A 16,159-nucleotide genomic window follows, 5' to 3' on the forward strand; every position below is an offset into this window, starting at 1 on the left:
GTATGTCACATTTGATGCAAAATACCCATCCCAGCGTGTCAAGCCTACATACAGGTAGGCTTAAAAAGTAACGGAAGTGTTCATGAATACTAGAAAAAGATGATTTAAAATGCTATTATTATTTCTATTTTTTGCCACTTTCTGCCATTTTCTGCCAGGTGGTAGAAAATGGCTTTTAATAATTTCTCATCCCTGTTGCAGACAAGTAGTCCGGTGTAGTCAACTTATGGTCTTAAAAAATGAACTCTGAGATGAAAGCTCGGAAGCTTGCGTACAATGGAGGTTGCGTTGGTTGCCTTTCGTCCGTGACGAAGCGTATTGTAACTTTTGAAGATTTTTTGGGTTGAAATCGAAAATGTTACGGATTTGAATCCACAAAAACCGTTTAGCTCTGAGGTTGATTTTATGATATACTAAGTGCCAAATTGTAAGACCCATTCATCTTACCCCCACAAGAAAAGAACTTTAGCAATTTATCTGAAATTCCGAGATATATTGCTAAATATATAGCCTTAATCCCCTCATTTCACAGCCTATGCTAATAGTCCGACCCCTGCAGTGCTGTATTTGGTGACGTCACCCACCTGGCAGCTGGAGCATTCCAAGTGCGCCACCGTTGCGGATAATTTGGAATGATATTACGGACCTATGAGCGATATGAGCTTGAATTCTCAATTGGTCATTTAAGTATTCGCCAGACTAGTTGGTCACCTGGGATGATTCATTGATTCTCATCTCCTTACCAAGTCATAATTGTGCGTGAGGAATAAGTTTGAAAGTTGCTTGAATATCCAGCTCTCCTTTATATACTTTCATCCAGAGATTGGTCAACTTCGGCTCACTCTGAGATCTAGTCAACGTTTTGGGCACCCTGCATTCAAGGTTTTTGATTTTTCGGTAGCTTGGCGGTACTGGATCCAGCTTCATTACTCAATGGATGGATGGATGGATGGATGGATGGACCGACCGAGATAGACCTTGCATAAACCAGTCTGTCGACTAGTCACTATTCACTCAATTTGTCCGTGTCAACAATCCAATCCCAGAGAAGACCGACAATCGAGGCCAACCCACGGGTCCCTAGCTAATATGCCGTGTACGTAGAGCCAGGAGGCGAGCCTAGAATCCACGGGCTCGAAATGCCCACTCAAGTCATCTTCCTGGTGGATTTGGACCATCTGGTCCCATTGTTGAGTTCCTCCGTCTCATCAGATTTGTCGTTGGAGTCGTCGTCGAGCTGCTCGCTGGATTTGACGTCCTTGTTTGAGCGGGTGCACCGCCTGATCTTGAGGATCCTGTGCTCGTTTGTCTCGTTCCAGGATGCTCATCTGGATCGGGTGGAGAGTCCGCAATTTGACGTCAAGACCTTCAGCAGTACGGGCTTCTTCCCGCCGTTACGGAGTGGGCGATGGGGATTCCGCGATTTCCGCGAGGAACACCTCGAAACCTTGATGAACGAGCTTAGTAGCCACTTTGAACAGATCACCGAGACTTGGTTTTGGCCCCATTCACCTCAACCGGCTCAGTATCGCAGGCATTTAATCAATGAGAAACGCAAATGCAACGCCCATCAATGGTTTCAAGCTTTGGAGGAGATTGCGGTGAGTTAGGACATGAGATGGACGAAATAAAAGGGTTAGGGTTCGGAGAAAATATGCGACTATCGAGGTGATTTCGTTTTGCAGCTGTTATACGAGTGGGACCGTCCGGATTTGGAATCCCCGGTGAAAAAATTCAATGAATCACAGACGGGACCCAAACCAGCGGCTAATCTCGTCTACGTGCTGTCCAAATTGCCGCATGATGCTAGTGAAATGGGACAATTTTTTGGCTCACAGCGCGACCAGTGGAGCTCACGAGATGTGTTTCAACAGTTATTCGCTCGCAAGAGTGCCAAGACCCTGACCAATGTGTTCAAGGGCGATGCGGATGTGAGAGTCAATATTGTGGACACGGGATGCTTGTTCGAGTCAGGGGGGAATCCCCCGCTTTGCTTGGAAGTCTTTCAAAAGGCGCTCAAGACGTTCAAAGGACAAGTGATTGATTTCCGACGGAGTTTGAAGTCCGAATCCATCCCATGTGCCCTTAACGCGTGGTTCTTGCCCCAAACTGAACCTTTCAGAAAAAGTATCGACGCCATCACTGCTCAAGAGAATGAGTTTGACACCCAGACCAGTTTGCTCGTAGAAGCGTTGGATCAAAACTTTCGTAGTGTGACCCTTCCCCTCCCCGAATCGTCTAGTGCCAACGTGCGATCCGGTAAAAGAAAATGGGGCAAATCTCCCGTGAAAAAGAACAAAGTGAGCCATCGGTTGGAGAAAACCAAGTCGTCCACGTCAGAAACTCGCTCTGTTAGTAGCCGAGGAGCGAGCTTGATGCGTCTGGGGTCTCAAACCTTCGAGAAACGACAGAGGAGCAATAACGATGCCGATGGGGACGATCCAAGTGAGCAACCACCTGCCTCTAAAAGATCATCCATTCTCACCCCAGTGGAAAAAGAAGCCGATCGTGAGCGAGTCAAACTAGAGGGCCTATTTAAACCTTACCAAGCCCAAAGTTTAGAGAGTTGTCTGAAGATTTTGTGGGAGTGTCAAGTTCAAGCCTTGAAACGGGGCGATTCGGACGGGATGTTGGTGGCTCTGGCTGAACTGACCGTGTCCTCGCTTATAAGTTGCATAAAAAATAACAACTCTCGAGTTAGTGAGGCGGATGAGCCGCCTCAATCCGTTGAAGACGTGACCAGGCTTAATTTTTTAGTGGGGCCGATACAAGTCGGGCAGAGAAAAACCAGTCAAACCTCAGATGGGCGTATTCGTGACCATAAGTTACAGGTAAATATGAAGCCAATTATACGAAAAACTCGTCGTATGAGACACTTGTCGTTTGCGCCTCCTGTAGGCTCTGTACCGAATTGAGCTCCACCGTTGGTCGGTGAGCAATAGAGATATTTTGGAGGAGGAAATCTTGATTCATCTTCGTCAGATCTCGATATGGGAATCGCCCAAGGTCATGTTTCGATTTCTCACGGACTGTCTTACACCTACATACTTAAGAGATCAGCCCGACCTCTTATGTCAAATTTATGACGAGCTCAACATAGAGCGACATGAATCTCTACCTCAGCTTTTCTCTCCGTCGAAAAGACATTGCTTGAGGTTAGTTTGCAATTACCATTGGCCGGAAATGTTGGTTTCTTCACTTATTACGATGGTCTCTTATTGGATGATTTCTTTAGCATTGCTCCAGTCCAAGAACCTGGCCCATCGTCAGTGTTTCCATCCATGGGCGTGAACTCTGATGTCTCGATTAATGGACTGGATGAAAAACTCATGAAGATAACATCAAGGAAGCAATTAGAGAAACTCAACAAGCGCTTTGAAAATACTCGAAGACAGATCAATCTCGAAAGCAAACGGTCATCTTTACCTCGGACAAACATTGCAAAAGGTAATGTCGAACGCTTCCTATTCATTTGTGCGTGCCCACAAGTCGATTTCAAGGAGTATATCCTCCCCCTCAGGTGCATCTAGAGAAATTGGGAAACTGTCCCGAATCCAACCTACTCGTGCCGTATCCTTTCCCTCGTCAGAGAAGGAAGTGACTTCCCAAAAGCTCCGGGCAAAACGGAATCTGTGTTTCGAGAGCGACTCGCCTCCTGTGCCATCGACTTCAAAATCAGTTACAGCCTCTCTTAGCTTGGTAGGGAAGAAATCTCCGAGGAAGAAGATCATTTCCACTCCAAGAAAGAAAGCTACCCTTTCGATCAACCATCACAAGAAGCGGTCTCGTGAGTTTTCTTTTGTTTCTGCAATCTTAAAACTGTGGTCGCATTAGTTATTACTCCTTGTTTGAAATCCAGGATCAGCGACTCTATCTAAACTCATGACACCGAGGAAGCGACATCAAATTCTAGCCCCCGAAACGCCCAGCAGAAAAGTCAAGATGAGACGAAAAACGGACGGAGTACTCTCCATCAAAGAATCTCCCAACGTGGATGCCTACAAACAGAGATCGGCTATGACACCGAGACGAACTCAGGCTAGTCTAGATTTGCGTAGCAAGGCTTCCTTCTATGCGGGTAAGTGAGGGTCTCATCCGAGGAGGGAAGATTAAACTGAAGCATCGATCGCATGGGCAGATTTGTGAAAAATGTTGATTCATTTAATTAATATCTGGTGGTCAGATCAAATTGAACGAGAATGAGGAACGAAATTTTAGTCATCTCAACTGATAACAAGATTTTTGTTGAGGAGAGTAAGTCATGGACTGGTATTTAATCAGTAACAACCGACATTTAAGGACATCAATATAAATGCTCCTAGTGTTGTCCCTTCCATGTCTTTAATCACTTGTCGAGACATAAAAGTACCTCTTATAGCATCATAATTTGGTTCGGCTCGCTCATGACGATGCTTTAGCTCGTATTCAAAGAGATCGCAAATTGCTAGGCCGAGAGGACGAGAAGAACCTTTATTTTCTAAAAGATCGTTTTTCTCCGTTAGGCAAAGTGTCTCGGAATTTGATGAAGGCGTCTGAGAAGGTGGCTCAAACGAAGTTCGAGGCTAGTGGTATTGTTTACCGATCCCACGGGAAGAGTGCCGTGCGAGGTGACCCAAGGACACCTCCCAGCGCTGACCAAAATCCGAAGGATCGTCGCTCATCATGGGAAACGTTTTTCCCGCATCTTGTCAAATTCTCCCGTCCAGAATCGCAAACCAGTCATGATAGTCCTGTAAAACGATTAACTCCGGCTCAGTCGGCGGCATTCAACACTCCGAAGAAAAATCACGATCAAACACCTCGCAAATCGGATTCGTCTCGGAAAGTCTCTTTCAACACGACACCCCAGGCCCCCACCCCCAAAAGTGTGGGGAAGAGCAATCCGAAGGGCATTCTGAAGACCCCTCATAAAGACGAAGCGCGTGTTGGTCCCAGCAAGATGCTCTTCTTCGATATGGGAACGCCTTATAAAATGCCAACTGACCCAAACAAGACCCCGTTGAAGACTCGGAATGAAATTGAAGTACGGAAAAGTCCACGCCAACTCCTTCGGATGCACCGTGAAGGCCTACATTCTCAAAGCGCCTCTTCATTCCATACCCCTGAGAAAAGGCCAGATCGAACGATCTCACATACCATAACAAGCTCAGAAAACATTGAAAATGAAAAAGGTAGTCACAATTCCATTCCGCCTTTGAGTTTTCAGGACGACCCAGAGCCACAGTCAATTGTTCCTCCCAATTTGGATGGAGTCAAATCTCAAGGTACTTTGTTTATATTTAAATATTATGATGTGATGTGTATTTTAAATCTACCATTATCTTTTTAGTCCTCTTTTATTCACCCACGAAGCCAACAAAGGCCAGCTTCAAGGAGTATGAGTCAGGGCCAACACCGTCAATACCTCAGCTAAGCACTCGGCAGCAAATGGAATTTCCGGAAGATGCAGAGATTACTACGACGCAACCAACGTTCAATTTATCCAGCATGGGGAACGAGAAACTAAGAAGAGCTCCAAGGAATCGCGTTGTCCGTCAATCATCTAAGAGTTCCTTGACCGGATCCTCGGAAAGTGAGTCCAAACCGAACAGTGAACTGGAGATTTGTTCCATTGATGAATCTGGCATATTATCCAATTGTAAAAGATATAATATCGATAACACTGGAGATAGGGTCAAGGATACCAGCAGAGAGCGTTCTATTGAAATAGTCTCCAAAGAAAACCAGCAATTGCAAGTCACCATTCCTCTGGTCCGTTTGTCTAAAGAAGAACTGTTGGAAAAGTATCACCAGACAATTGAAGAAGGGGACAACGAGCCGCTTCGAAAGACGGGTAGTGTGACCGTAACGAGTCCTGTCAAAGTCGACTTGGTCAAAGATATCACAAGAAAATCATCCACGGCGTGCGATCGAAGACCAACAAGGCGGAGACATAAAGCTTTGAACTTTGATTTGGATTCAACTACGGCGAGTACCACTGAAAACAACGACAAGATCATTCCTACATCGGTATCCTCAAATGAGCAGTCCTCATTAACCTTTTCTGACCGATACCCCTCGACTTGTAGCTCGATCGGTGATGAAGATATCCCAGACGAAATTCCCAAACTTGTGGTGTCACCAAGTTTGTTGAATGATTCCGTAACAAAAAGAGTTAGTGCTCCCAACATAAATCCTCCAGACCTTCCCAAAATTATCGGTCTCCCTAAGCCTTTTAGTGGCAACCTGGTTGAGGGAATTGATCGTGCGGGTGTTGGTAAACAGCTTCCCCTTTTAGATCAAAAGGGGGACTCAGACTCTTCCAGAAGACCATCTCGACGTCGAATATCGGTGAATCGCTTTGGAATCGACGATATCACCTTGGAGGAGGTATTTTCATCTCCAAGTAGGAAGAAACCTTTTTCAAATGCGACTCCGTCTAAAAATGCTCCGAAACAGTCCGAGCCAATCACGCCAGTCGGCAAAATCGATCCGTCTGATCAGGACGTAATGGTCACACCTTCTCCAAAACGTGCGAAGAAACGCCTTAGGAGTATGAGCTCGATGCCAAAGCTAAGGTGTGCCCATCGCGTCCTAGTTCGTTGGATCTTCGATGGAGAAACCGAGCGCATTCAAGACATTGTCAGACCAGGCGGACAAATAACTACAGCCAATTCATTTTCTCCAACCCGTGGAGAATTGTGCGCTACCGCAGAGAGTCCTGGTCCTCCCAAGAGCCCGGGAAAGTTCTGGTCGGTGGCCAACATCACTCAGTCTCCCCGCGGAGAGATCAAAATGAAAATCCAGAGAACAAAGAAGTTACAAACCAACTTTGTTCAACGTCTTTCCAGAAGCGCCACCATGGAGCTTGGCTTGTCCCCAGGTAAGTTGAGCAAGATGATTTATCAGAACTCCCCATCGCCCAAACCAAAAACATCAACTGCCGAGCCAATAGTAACACCCGTCAAGCTTCTGGGCAAGGACGAATATTCTCCTCACACTTTTGTCACTCCCAGAAGTTTGAATCAACGGAGCACGAAATCATCAGCCGGGTTTTCGCCCCTCTCGTCCATGGGCTTGTTCGACCTTACGAAATCTCCTTTGGTCATGGATCAAGCCTCTCATGGAAGTGAAGTGAATGATGTATTGGAGAAAAGACAACTTCCGCGGAGCAGATCGTCTTCAAGAAGAGTCAATAAGAAACTTTATAACGAGCTGATGTAAGAATATTTGATACTGATTTTATCTTGCCAATATTCGTGGTGCTCTCTTCATCAAGACGTTAGTATAGGTAGATAAATAAAAAACATATATATTTTTACCGTTGATACCAGCCTTTTGATGGAACTCGCAAGAAGAGCCTTTCACCACCAAGGCTTGCAGCCGTATTGTTTTGATTTATTGATGATGGCCTTCCATTTTGTTACCCTAGCTTGGTTCTATCCTTGGCTAACCAACTCCAAACTTTAAGGGGTGAACCTGCGGTCATTCCTGAGGGTGAGGTTAGAGCTAACTAATGGTGGTGGTTTTGATAACGGAGCGGGATTATCTTTTCTTTGGGAAACCCATCGTCAGCGACTCCCTTACAAAGTAACATAAAAACTAGCTTTTCACCGTTGCCAAAATGCTCGTTCATATATCGAAACTCTTCAGCCCTCTTTTACGACGTTGATCCTGAAGGTGACTTTTTCATGAACGCATGGATACTTAACATTGATTCTACCCTGTCAGTAATCGTGGTGCTGTCTTGATTAAGGCATACTGAAGATGTAGATAAAAAAAAAAAGCGACAGATACAGTGTTTTACCGTTCATAGATACGTCTTTCTAATCTCCGAACAAAAGCCTTTTTTCCCTTTTCAAAAGACTCGTTCATTTCGGAATTCTCGGCCTCTTTCACACTATGCTTTCACTAGGTCTCTTGAAGTTAACTTTTTGTGGTTGAGCAACAAATTAGTGCCTTTGTTTATAGTGGGGGCAGTGAGCCTTGTACCTACAGCGGTACATGATCGTGCATTAGGCAGAAGAACTAAATGCGAGATCTCACGACATCTCTGACATCAGTCTTGAAACAAGTATCAACTTCGGCAAATCACTTGTGTCCTCCCCCGTCATAAAACATGAGGCTTATTGTGGCAATTGACATGCTAGAAACACGATATTTCCGGTGCAGTAACCCTCACAAAGAATGGAAGGTGACCTCGAATCTGGCTCCAAAATTGACTTGGAGCATGGAGTTGCTCAAAATTCATCAAAAAACCTACCAATATCCCTTGGCTCTTTATCAACCTATTTGTCCACCTGGAAAAATTTTGTCGAGAAGATCCCATCCTTATCCCGAGAATTCGTCTAAGATTCATCTGGAAGCTCTACGGATCGCTCAAGAATTCGATTTGTCCAACCTGAGCAACTCGAAACAGCAAGGCTTTACCCGGAAGATCTCCAGAGAAGGCCCGCCCTACTTATTGCTCCAACACAAAAGAGGCCTCAAACTGACCCAAAGTGGAACGAGGCAAGTCACGGAGCTCAGGGTCAGGATTGGATCGACGCTTTATTGCAAATTATTGGAATTCTTGAACTGATTCACTCTCCTTTCAAATTTGGGTGATCTGCACTTGCTCATCTTTGAAAACCCGTGATTTTCTCTCTGGATTAAAGCCAAGGGTATAAATAAACTGCTGAACGTCAATATCTTTCCAGTCCAAGCTTTCGTCCATTTTTTGAGCTTCTTTCTCCTCCAAAAGCACTTCTTCTCTCGTTTTGGGATCATAGAAATCCAACCAGTTGGTCCATGTGTAGTCAAAAAACTTTGGGTCGGCTCGCGGATCAATGGGCTTGTTTCCAGGAGGAATGGCTGTGGCGTTGAACGTGTTCAGGGTCTCCTCCATCATTTTGATCACACTCGGATATTTGAAAGCCAGGTTATTTCTCTCACACGGATCGGCTGTGATGTTAAACAGACAGACTTGTTGAGCTAGATTGCAAGTGGCATCGTCGTCGGACTTTGGACATTCAAAAGTAACTTGAGATCGGAGGGCTTTGATTGTGGACTCATCAGGAATAGGACTTCCCATTGACTTCAGAGCTTGGGCGACTTCACTGGTTTGAACCAAGGATACGTTGTAGTCCCCGGTTCGTCCAGTGGGTCCGAACCATTTGTCCCATTTGCCGCCGTAACTTGAGCCTGACAAAGTGAGGTTCGATTTGAATAACAAAATTAGAGTCTAGCAGAGAGTGAAATGTCAGTACAGTAGTTTCTGCACACGTCATATGTTCTTTTACCTCGAGTGAATTTCCATTCTGCGACTCTGAGAGAGGCGATTGACCTCTTATCATCGATATTGTGAAGCATCAAATTCCGAGGGGACGCCGAGTCCTCAGAGAGCGAATCCCACAAATTCATACCATCCAACATAGGCAAATCATTTGGATTGCCACCTGCCCCTTTGTAGAGGGTGGGCAGCCAATCTTGAATGTTCATCATTTGATTGGAGACGCGAGATTTCATCTTGAGCAAAGGACTCCAAATGAAGCCCGCTCCTCGTACTCCTCCTTCCCAAAGGGTGTCCTTCACCTTAAAATAAAAAGAAGTCACAACATACAAGATGTCCGTTGTAGCATGTTAATAACTAATTGTCAAGGGATCCTGGTTTATATTTGTAGAATCAAGAAAAAGAGTCGGTCACTCAACCTTGATTTCAAAGTGTCCCCTTGTCGCGATCCCTTTTCAGTCCATTGTGGACCATTTCCTTGGTGAGTACATACGAGTAAGGTGAGGACATCTGTGGTACTCACTCCTCGTAAGGGCCAGTTGGAGGCCCAATTCACATCAAATCCTCCCGCTGGTCCCCCGTTGTCGGTGGTAAAGACAATGATAGAATCTTGAAGCATTTGTCTGTCTTGAAGCAATTTCACCACTCTCCCCACGGACTCGTCCAACTTGTAAAGCATTCCAGCAAATGTCCTCCGATTCTTATCACTAATGTACGAGAACTTTTCCACGACTTCACTCGGAGCTTGGAGAGGTTGGTAAGTGTTGGCTGAATGGACGGCCAGGTGTGCCAAGTACAAGAACAAAGGTTGGCTCACATTGTGATGGTGGATTACATCGAGTGCTTCGTTCGTGAAAATGTCCGTGGCATAATTGCCAAAGTCTTCCCACGCCACACTCATATTCCGTCGGAAGTCGTAGCCCCAGCCGTTCTATAAAAAGAAAGGCAAAGATAAATTACCGCACGCATGCATAGAAATTTTCTTACGATGGTTCCACATGCATGAAATAGCTCGCCCTCTCCTCTTCCGGGACCTCTTCCCTCATTCCTCTTTTTGAAATGTGGGAAGATCAAAGAATTAAAGCACTCCCCCCTCCCCCTTTTGTTCTCCTGAGGAGAGGAGCTAAGCCGGGTACCTTGTTCATGTTAGTATGATCGAAGTAAGCCTCCTTGCCCGTCCAATAGCCGAGATGGGATTCGAAACCCCTTTGAAGAGGCAAATAGGTGGATCGGTGGTGGCCCAAGTGCCATTTCCCCACCATATGGGTCCGATACGAGAGAGCTTGGAGGAATTGCGGTAAAATCTTATGTCTCAATGGGATGCCTTTGGGTTCACCGGTTTTGATCACACCGTGTTGCAAACCTGCAAACGGGTTTCCAATTTTGTTCTTAAGCACCCAATCAAGTTAATGTTAGCGCAAAAAAAGGAGAACGAAGTCATCGAATGGCGGATCATTCTGCACAGAAATGCTAAGGAAATTCATTCCCCCAGTCTGCCATCTCTTCCCCAGGACCACATTGTCTGGTTACTTGTCACCAATGACTCGGGCCTGCTTTTGGCTTGGCCTATATCCAGTTCCATTTGAGTTTCGCCTCAATTTTTTAATGAACTTTTCCGGAAAGGAGCAGACCAAAATACAACACGACTTCGATCCAAGTTGCGCCGACTTATTTTATCGCTGAATTGTAGCTTCACAGGTACAACCCAATTGGGACGAGTTAATTAGTTGAGAGGAACATATTCGAGGACAAAGTTAAAAAAAAACTTCCTGGAGGTCATACCACAGGCTGATATAACTCTTGGGCTGTGTGATCGTAGTAATCTTCATGACCCGTCCAATATCCGACATGAGAGAGAAAGCCCCGTTTGGTAGGCGTGTAAGCCGCTCGATGGCTGCCTAAGTGCCATTTCCCTACCCCATGAGTGGCGTAACCCAGATGGGAGGCCAAAAATTCGGGCATCAACTTGTGTGACAAAGGCAAGGCGTAGGGAGCGGCACCAACCAACACGCCACTTTGCAACCCTAGGGAACGATATGGCAGAGAGGCAAGAAATCGATCTCTCACATGGGTTCTGTGTTGAGCTCTGGCCACGAAACTCGTTTCCAAACTCACCTGTGTGAATGGGATGGAGGCCGGTCATGAGAGCACTTCGGGATGGTGTGCAGATTGGGTTGACGTAGTAATTGTGAAGGATTGTGCCACTGTAAGCCAAAGCATCTATGTTGGGCGTGGGAATCTGATTGGAGCCATGAAAACCAACGTCATTCCAACCCTAGATGGTAAGACAATGGAATCATCTTGAGGATGAGAAAACGTATTCTTGCCGATTTTTAAAGGTGACGTATTTAAGCAAACTTTGTTTCTCCCATCAAAGCGAAAACTAGTTCGTTGTTATTGCAAATCACGATGTTGGACAACTGTAGTATGCAATCATGACCCTATCAAATAATTTGCAAACCTACTGTAACACGTCCAATAATTGCAATATCACCATGAAGATTATCTTTAAGAAAAGTCGGAAGGGCAAAACGGCATTAAAAATTCTCGAACTTGTAAACCTTCGTTAATAATAACCTCTACCCTAAGCCATGGAAGTAAGGAGAGTTGAGAAATTGATGCATCACACCTAAACACACTTAACCTGCTTTTGACAACTAACTCCAAATCCAGTCTTTTAGTCTAATCGTATTAAGTAATGGTGATGTGAACTAAAAGCCATTGCAAAGTGAATAGCATTCAAAGCCCCAAGACTTTAAAAAACCAGCCGTGATAATATAGTATGATCGTAATCGTCCACCTATTCCTCAATTTATGTAGATTAAGAGAAAATCGACCATTGAAAGTTAGAAGCTATGCTATGTTTATGTAAATATTTATTTGGTTATGCCTGAGGCCTTTTTTTGCTTCTCAATCAAAGAGTTAATAGCGTGCTTGATAACGAGACCATGATTTTCTTCAAGATTTTTTGTACGGTATTTAAAAGAGGTGACCAAATCCATCGAACTGCTTGCTTTAATTCTTAAAATTGTTTGAAAAATTACTGAAATTAAGATCTAGTGACTGCCAGGTCAGTTTTCGATTTCTTAATATCACTCAAATTTGACTTTCCTCTATCACTCGGTACTTTGGACGGTGTCATGTAGGTGGCACAATTTCTAAGAAGAGTATGTCTGGTGGAGATGAATGGTCCTTCCTCCATTTTTGCATCAACTAGAAATGGGTGAACTACGCCTATAATGCCCTCTTTGCTTCGTGACGGCCTAATATTCACGTGTGGTTGTTATGGAGACTGACCCACATCTTTGGAGATGCTAATACTGTCTTCACATTTGAAAGCAAGTAATATCATCTGAAAGACAAATGGATGCTCTCCTCGAGGAGACAAGAGCTTTACGGTCATAGTGTAGTCCTGAGTTCGCAATGTCCAAAACAATTCAAAACCTGGGTACTTTGTGTATTTAGATGAAGTGAAATTATACGATTATGGGTAGTAAGGGTATCACTTTTGCATCTTGTCGACTTATTTTTACTTATACGCCCTTCGACAACATTTCATAAGTTGTTGCGCGTTAGGGAGATAATAGTCAAATTCCAAAACATTCCTGTTGATAGGACAATACTATTAGAATCTATACAGATCGATACGAAAACCAGAAATACTTGTAACTTGATCGATTATTTTGAGTGAAAACGAAATATCTTGCACCATTGACCGGGGGTTCCGCTGAGTTGCAAAAGCATACCTTAGGTTACTGTTGATAATGAGATACTTGATGCATGAAATTCTACTTTTAGCTAACATACTCTTTTTCAGGCGGAATGCAGTTGATGCCATCGCCCTAACTTGTGACTTATTTTTAGAGTGAAAAAAAAATGTGGCGTTGTGATGAAATTATAACCTGGGCAATTTCAACTATCACAAATAGAACAAAACTGCCATAATAAGCTCTTTTTTTCTTAAAACCGTTGAAAATAAATTTTAAACAAAGAATGGACAACCCATAAGAGGCAGGTCTAAAGACCCGGTGATGGTTAAATGAAGTTTGGAACACGATGAAAATATTTAAGATCAGATTGATGAGTTCTTAATTCCAAGTACCTACTCCATTTGAATATTGGAACCCATTCAAAACGGATCAATTGGTAAGTCATCAGAGAGTTTGACCTGGGCAATGATGATTGATATACGTATATGTAAATGACAAATAACAATATGGATGGTTCAAATTCATGTCAAAAGGCCGAATTGGTTTGGTTCAGTTCGTAATCAGGTGTCTTGGTTGTAGTCACTATAACTACAAATTGTTCTGCGCCGGGAACAATCGCTAATGGAACACGTGAGTTATGCAGGAAGTGCATTTGGAGCTCTCTCAAGCGTGAACTCGACATCTCATGTTTTCCATTCCATTCACAAGTCTCCTTCATTTACATTTTTCACACACACACACACACACACACATTCTTGCACTGCGTTCTACTCACCAAGTCGTCTGCCACAATCATAATAATATGAGGCCGTTTGGTGGCCTCTCCCCAACTGAATGCGACCAAAAGCATGCAAATCTGGGCCCACATCATTTTTCTCAGATTACACGCCACTCACAAAAAGCTCGTTCCTTTCTTTCACAATCACGGTGTGTGGAACCTGATGATATGAGGGGTGTCCCAACCTTGGTCTAACCTCAAATCCTGGATGAGGATGTCAGAACGTGTGGAGACACCCGAATGTGTATGTAGTTGGATTGAGTGAGTCTCTCTTCCTTCGTTTGGTCTTGCTGCAAAGACAATAAATGCTATTGGAGACAATCAAAGGCAAGAGAGTAAACAGTCGAAAGACCTGTTTTGTTGACCCCACAAGATATTTGAACCAGTTCATTGCGTCTCTCGCTACGAGTTCACCCGAGACGAGAAAGATAACTAACTGGGGGTTATTTTGGATCCCATAATGATAGTACTGAATCCAAACTGTTCTCGTCTCTCTCAGGTTCTTCCTTGGTTCAATTTGTTTCCCTTTAGTATTCGTAACGAAAATTTTTGCGTTGATCCTCTAGGAGGCCTTAAGTCAGACTTGAACAATTTTTGGTCAAAATTCCAGATCTACCCTATGTTCAAAGGCTGGGTAGATCTGACACTCGAATTCGTTGGTGGATCAGATGTTATGTGACTATATAGTTAAAAAGACTTACATATTTTCTATCTAGTACCAGCACTGACAAGGTGGTAAGGAAACTTCAAAAAGAATAACCTACTTATTGTTGACAATCGTGGTAGAGTAAGTATTTCGTGATTTTATCGCTCTTGTCCAACATTACGCGTATAAAGATCAAGTGTGATAGCTGAAATGTAGGATATGTTTGAACATGTTGTGCGTTGCAGCCCAATTGGATTATCCCCATGTGGCATTAAGTAGCATGTGACATTGGATAAAGGTTATGGACACATTGTGAAAGATTAAAAAATGGGTTCCTTAGAAGCAGACTACACTTTTTTTGTATTAATACACTTTTAGGAATATTTTGGCGCCCTTGGGCAGCTTGTTTTTTGGCCAATTTTAAGAGTTATCTGGAGCAGAAATTTTATAGAATGCGTTCAAGCACCTCACCTCCATGCCCACTGTGAAATGATGCTTTTTCTAGATAACCCGTGACGTGATTAGCTAGAATACGTTTTATTGTGCCAGAAATAACGGTAGTATTTGTTAAACATGACATGTGCTGTTCAGAGGTTGTAGATCACATTAAGTAATGGGCTAATGGACAAGAACAAGGCTATTTGAGCTCGCTTTCTTTTTGGGTACCGGGTCTAAAATCGATACGACGAGGTTTCAAACTAAAAGCCTTGGTTGGTCCGGCCTTGCGTGTTTTTGGCCCCTCTTACATGCCCAAATGAGTTCTTACATTTAATACCTGTTTTGAACCGAAGCTGAACATCAACCATTCTTCTGCAACTCTTTCAAGCGTATAATCTTTTCTGAAGTGCTTTTTTTACGGCTGCTGCTTCGTTCTGGACTAAAAGTAAACTCGTCGGGAGAATGAAGAGGGTAAAAGAAGTGGAGGACGACGAGGTGGATGGGTTCGAGTGTTGCACTCAATGGGCCTTGCTTTTGTTTAATCTCCCTCTCATGCTCATGGGCATAGCTCTCATCATCTTAGGAGTGGTGGGTCTTACCGAGCACGGCTACATCGCCGATGCTCTTCAAGCCGAAAATGGCGGACTTTTCACCGGCGTCATGGTTCTTCTCATTGTTGTTGGGGCTCTCATGATGATCTTGGCTGTGATTGGATGCGTCGCAGCCTTTGTGGAGTCGCATACCTTGCTCATGATTTACTACGTCTCCGTTCTGGTTGCATTCCTACTTATCGTCATTGGCATGGTTCTGGGGTACGTTTATCGTGGACAACTAGAAACGACATTGAGACAAGAACTGCTGGACACAATGCCCTCGTACGATCCCGAGAAACCTCAGGACTCAATCACGCTAGCCTGGGACAAGACCCAAGGAAATTTGGAATGCTGTGGAGTGGCCAAGGGCGAGGAGCGACCATGGAAAGCCTGGCTGACCAACCAACGGTTGAACTCGGGTCAGGCCGATAGCAGAGTGCCAGAATCATGTTGTTTGGCCACCAGCAATGCCAATGGGCAACGAGCCAATTGCAACGACGGGAACAAAGTGGTCGAATCCTTGGTCTACCAACAAGACTGCTTCACCGGGGCGGCCCAATTTTTGGAGACCAACATGAGCACGTTGACAATTGTATGCATATTTTTTGCATTGACCTTGATGGTGGCAGCAGCTCTTTCCATAAGCTTGTACATTTTGATTGATTGAATTGTACATGGATCGTCATTCTTTTCATCAAATTCATTTTTCTCATTCATTCGTTGGATGGTTCGTTCATTCATATT

At 44.2% G+C, this 16,159-nt stretch overlaps 3 protein-coding genes across 4 annotated transcripts; 2 read left to right on the forward strand and 1 right to left on the reverse strand.

The window, feature by feature from the left end:
• The first annotated feature begins 950 nt into the window (after positions 1 to 950).
• Positions 951 to 7,307, forward strand: LOC131888297 (uncharacterized). Its single transcript, XM_059237119.1, has 8 exons — positions 951 to 1,601; positions 1,686 to 2,831; positions 2,899 to 3,155; positions 3,236 to 3,447; positions 3,521 to 3,787; positions 3,860 to 4,078; positions 4,503 to 5,264; positions 5,330 to 7,307. Exons 1-8 carry the CDS (start codon positions 1,140 to 1,142, stop codon positions 7,201 to 7,203), a joined length of 5,199 nt encoding a protein of 1,732 aa, XP_059093102.1. The 5' UTR covers positions 951 to 1,139; the 3' UTR covers positions 7,204 to 7,307.
• A 1,203-nt stretch (positions 7,308 to 8,510) lies between these two features.
• LOC131888943 (arylsulfatase B-like) lies at positions 8,511 to 14,053 on the reverse strand. Of its 2 annotated transcripts, none has more exons than XM_059237903.1 (6): positions 13,736 to 14,053; positions 11,366 to 11,525; positions 10,387 to 10,613; positions 9,774 to 10,181; positions 9,261 to 9,552; positions 8,511 to 9,162 (listed from the first exon to the last, which is right to left on the reverse strand). In XM_059237903.1, the coding sequence occupies exons 1-6, from the start codon at positions 13,829 to 13,831 to the stop codon at positions 8,573 to 8,575; spliced, it is 1,773 nt and encodes a 590-aa protein (XP_059093886.1). In that variant the 5' UTR covers positions 13,832 to 14,053; the 3' UTR covers positions 8,511 to 8,572. The 2 variants fall into 2 exon arrangements, with proteins under 2 accessions (XP_059093886.1, XP_059093885.1); XM_059237902.1 differs by lacking the exon at positions 10,387 to 10,613 and adding an exon at positions 11,033 to 11,274.
• A 1,116-nt stretch (positions 14,054 to 15,169) lies between these two features.
• LOC131888448 (CD151 antigen-like) lies at positions 15,170 to 16,131 on the forward strand. Its single transcript, XM_059237299.1, has one exon. The coding sequence runs from the start codon at positions 15,285 to 15,287 to the stop codon at positions 16,080 to 16,082; it is 798 nt and encodes a 265-aa protein (XP_059093282.1). The 5' UTR covers positions 15,170 to 15,284; the 3' UTR covers positions 16,083 to 16,131.
• The last annotated feature ends 28 nt before the right edge of the window (positions 16,132 to 16,159 follow it).

The sequence above is a fragment of the Tigriopus californicus genome, chromosome 10, assembly GCF_007210705.1.
Source record: "Tigriopus californicus strain San Diego chromosome 10, Tcal_SD_v2.1, whole genome shotgun sequence".
In the NCBI taxonomy this organism is placed as follows: Eukaryota; Metazoa; Arthropoda; class Copepoda; order Harpacticoida; family Harpacticidae; genus Tigriopus; species Tigriopus californicus.

Excerpts from the sequence above, each read along its gene's own strand:
- LOC131888297 (XM_059237119.1), top strand. The coding sequence starts at position 1,140 with ATGCCCACTCAAGTCATCTTCCTGGTGGATTTGGACCATCTGGTCCCA. Across the intron at positions 3,156-3,235 it reads TCGAAAAGACATTGCTTGAG|CATTGCTCCAGTCCAAGAAC; the intron begins GTTAGTTTGCAA and ends TGATTTCTTTAG. Across the intron at positions 3,788-3,859 it reads CCATCACAAGAAGCGGTCTC|GATCAGCGACTCTATCTAAA; the intron begins GTGAGTTTTCTT and ends TTTGAAATCCAG.
- LOC131888943 (XM_059237902.1), bottom strand. The coding sequence starts at position 13,831 with ATGATGTGGGCCCAGATTTGCATGCTTTTGGTCGCATTCAGTTGGGGA. Across the intron at positions 9,553-9,773 it reads CCAACTGGCCCTTACGAGGA|GTGAAGGACACCCTTTGGGA; the intron begins GTGAGTACCACA and ends TTTTATTTTAAG. Across the intron at positions 9,163-9,260 it reads AGAATGGAAATTCACTCGAG|GCTCAAGTTACGGCGGCAAA; the intron begins GTAAAAGAACAT and ends TCACTTTGTCAG.
- LOC131888448 (XM_059237299.1), top strand. The coding sequence starts at position 15,285 with ATGAAGAGGGTAAAAGAAGTGGAGGACGACGAGGTGGATGGGTTCGAG.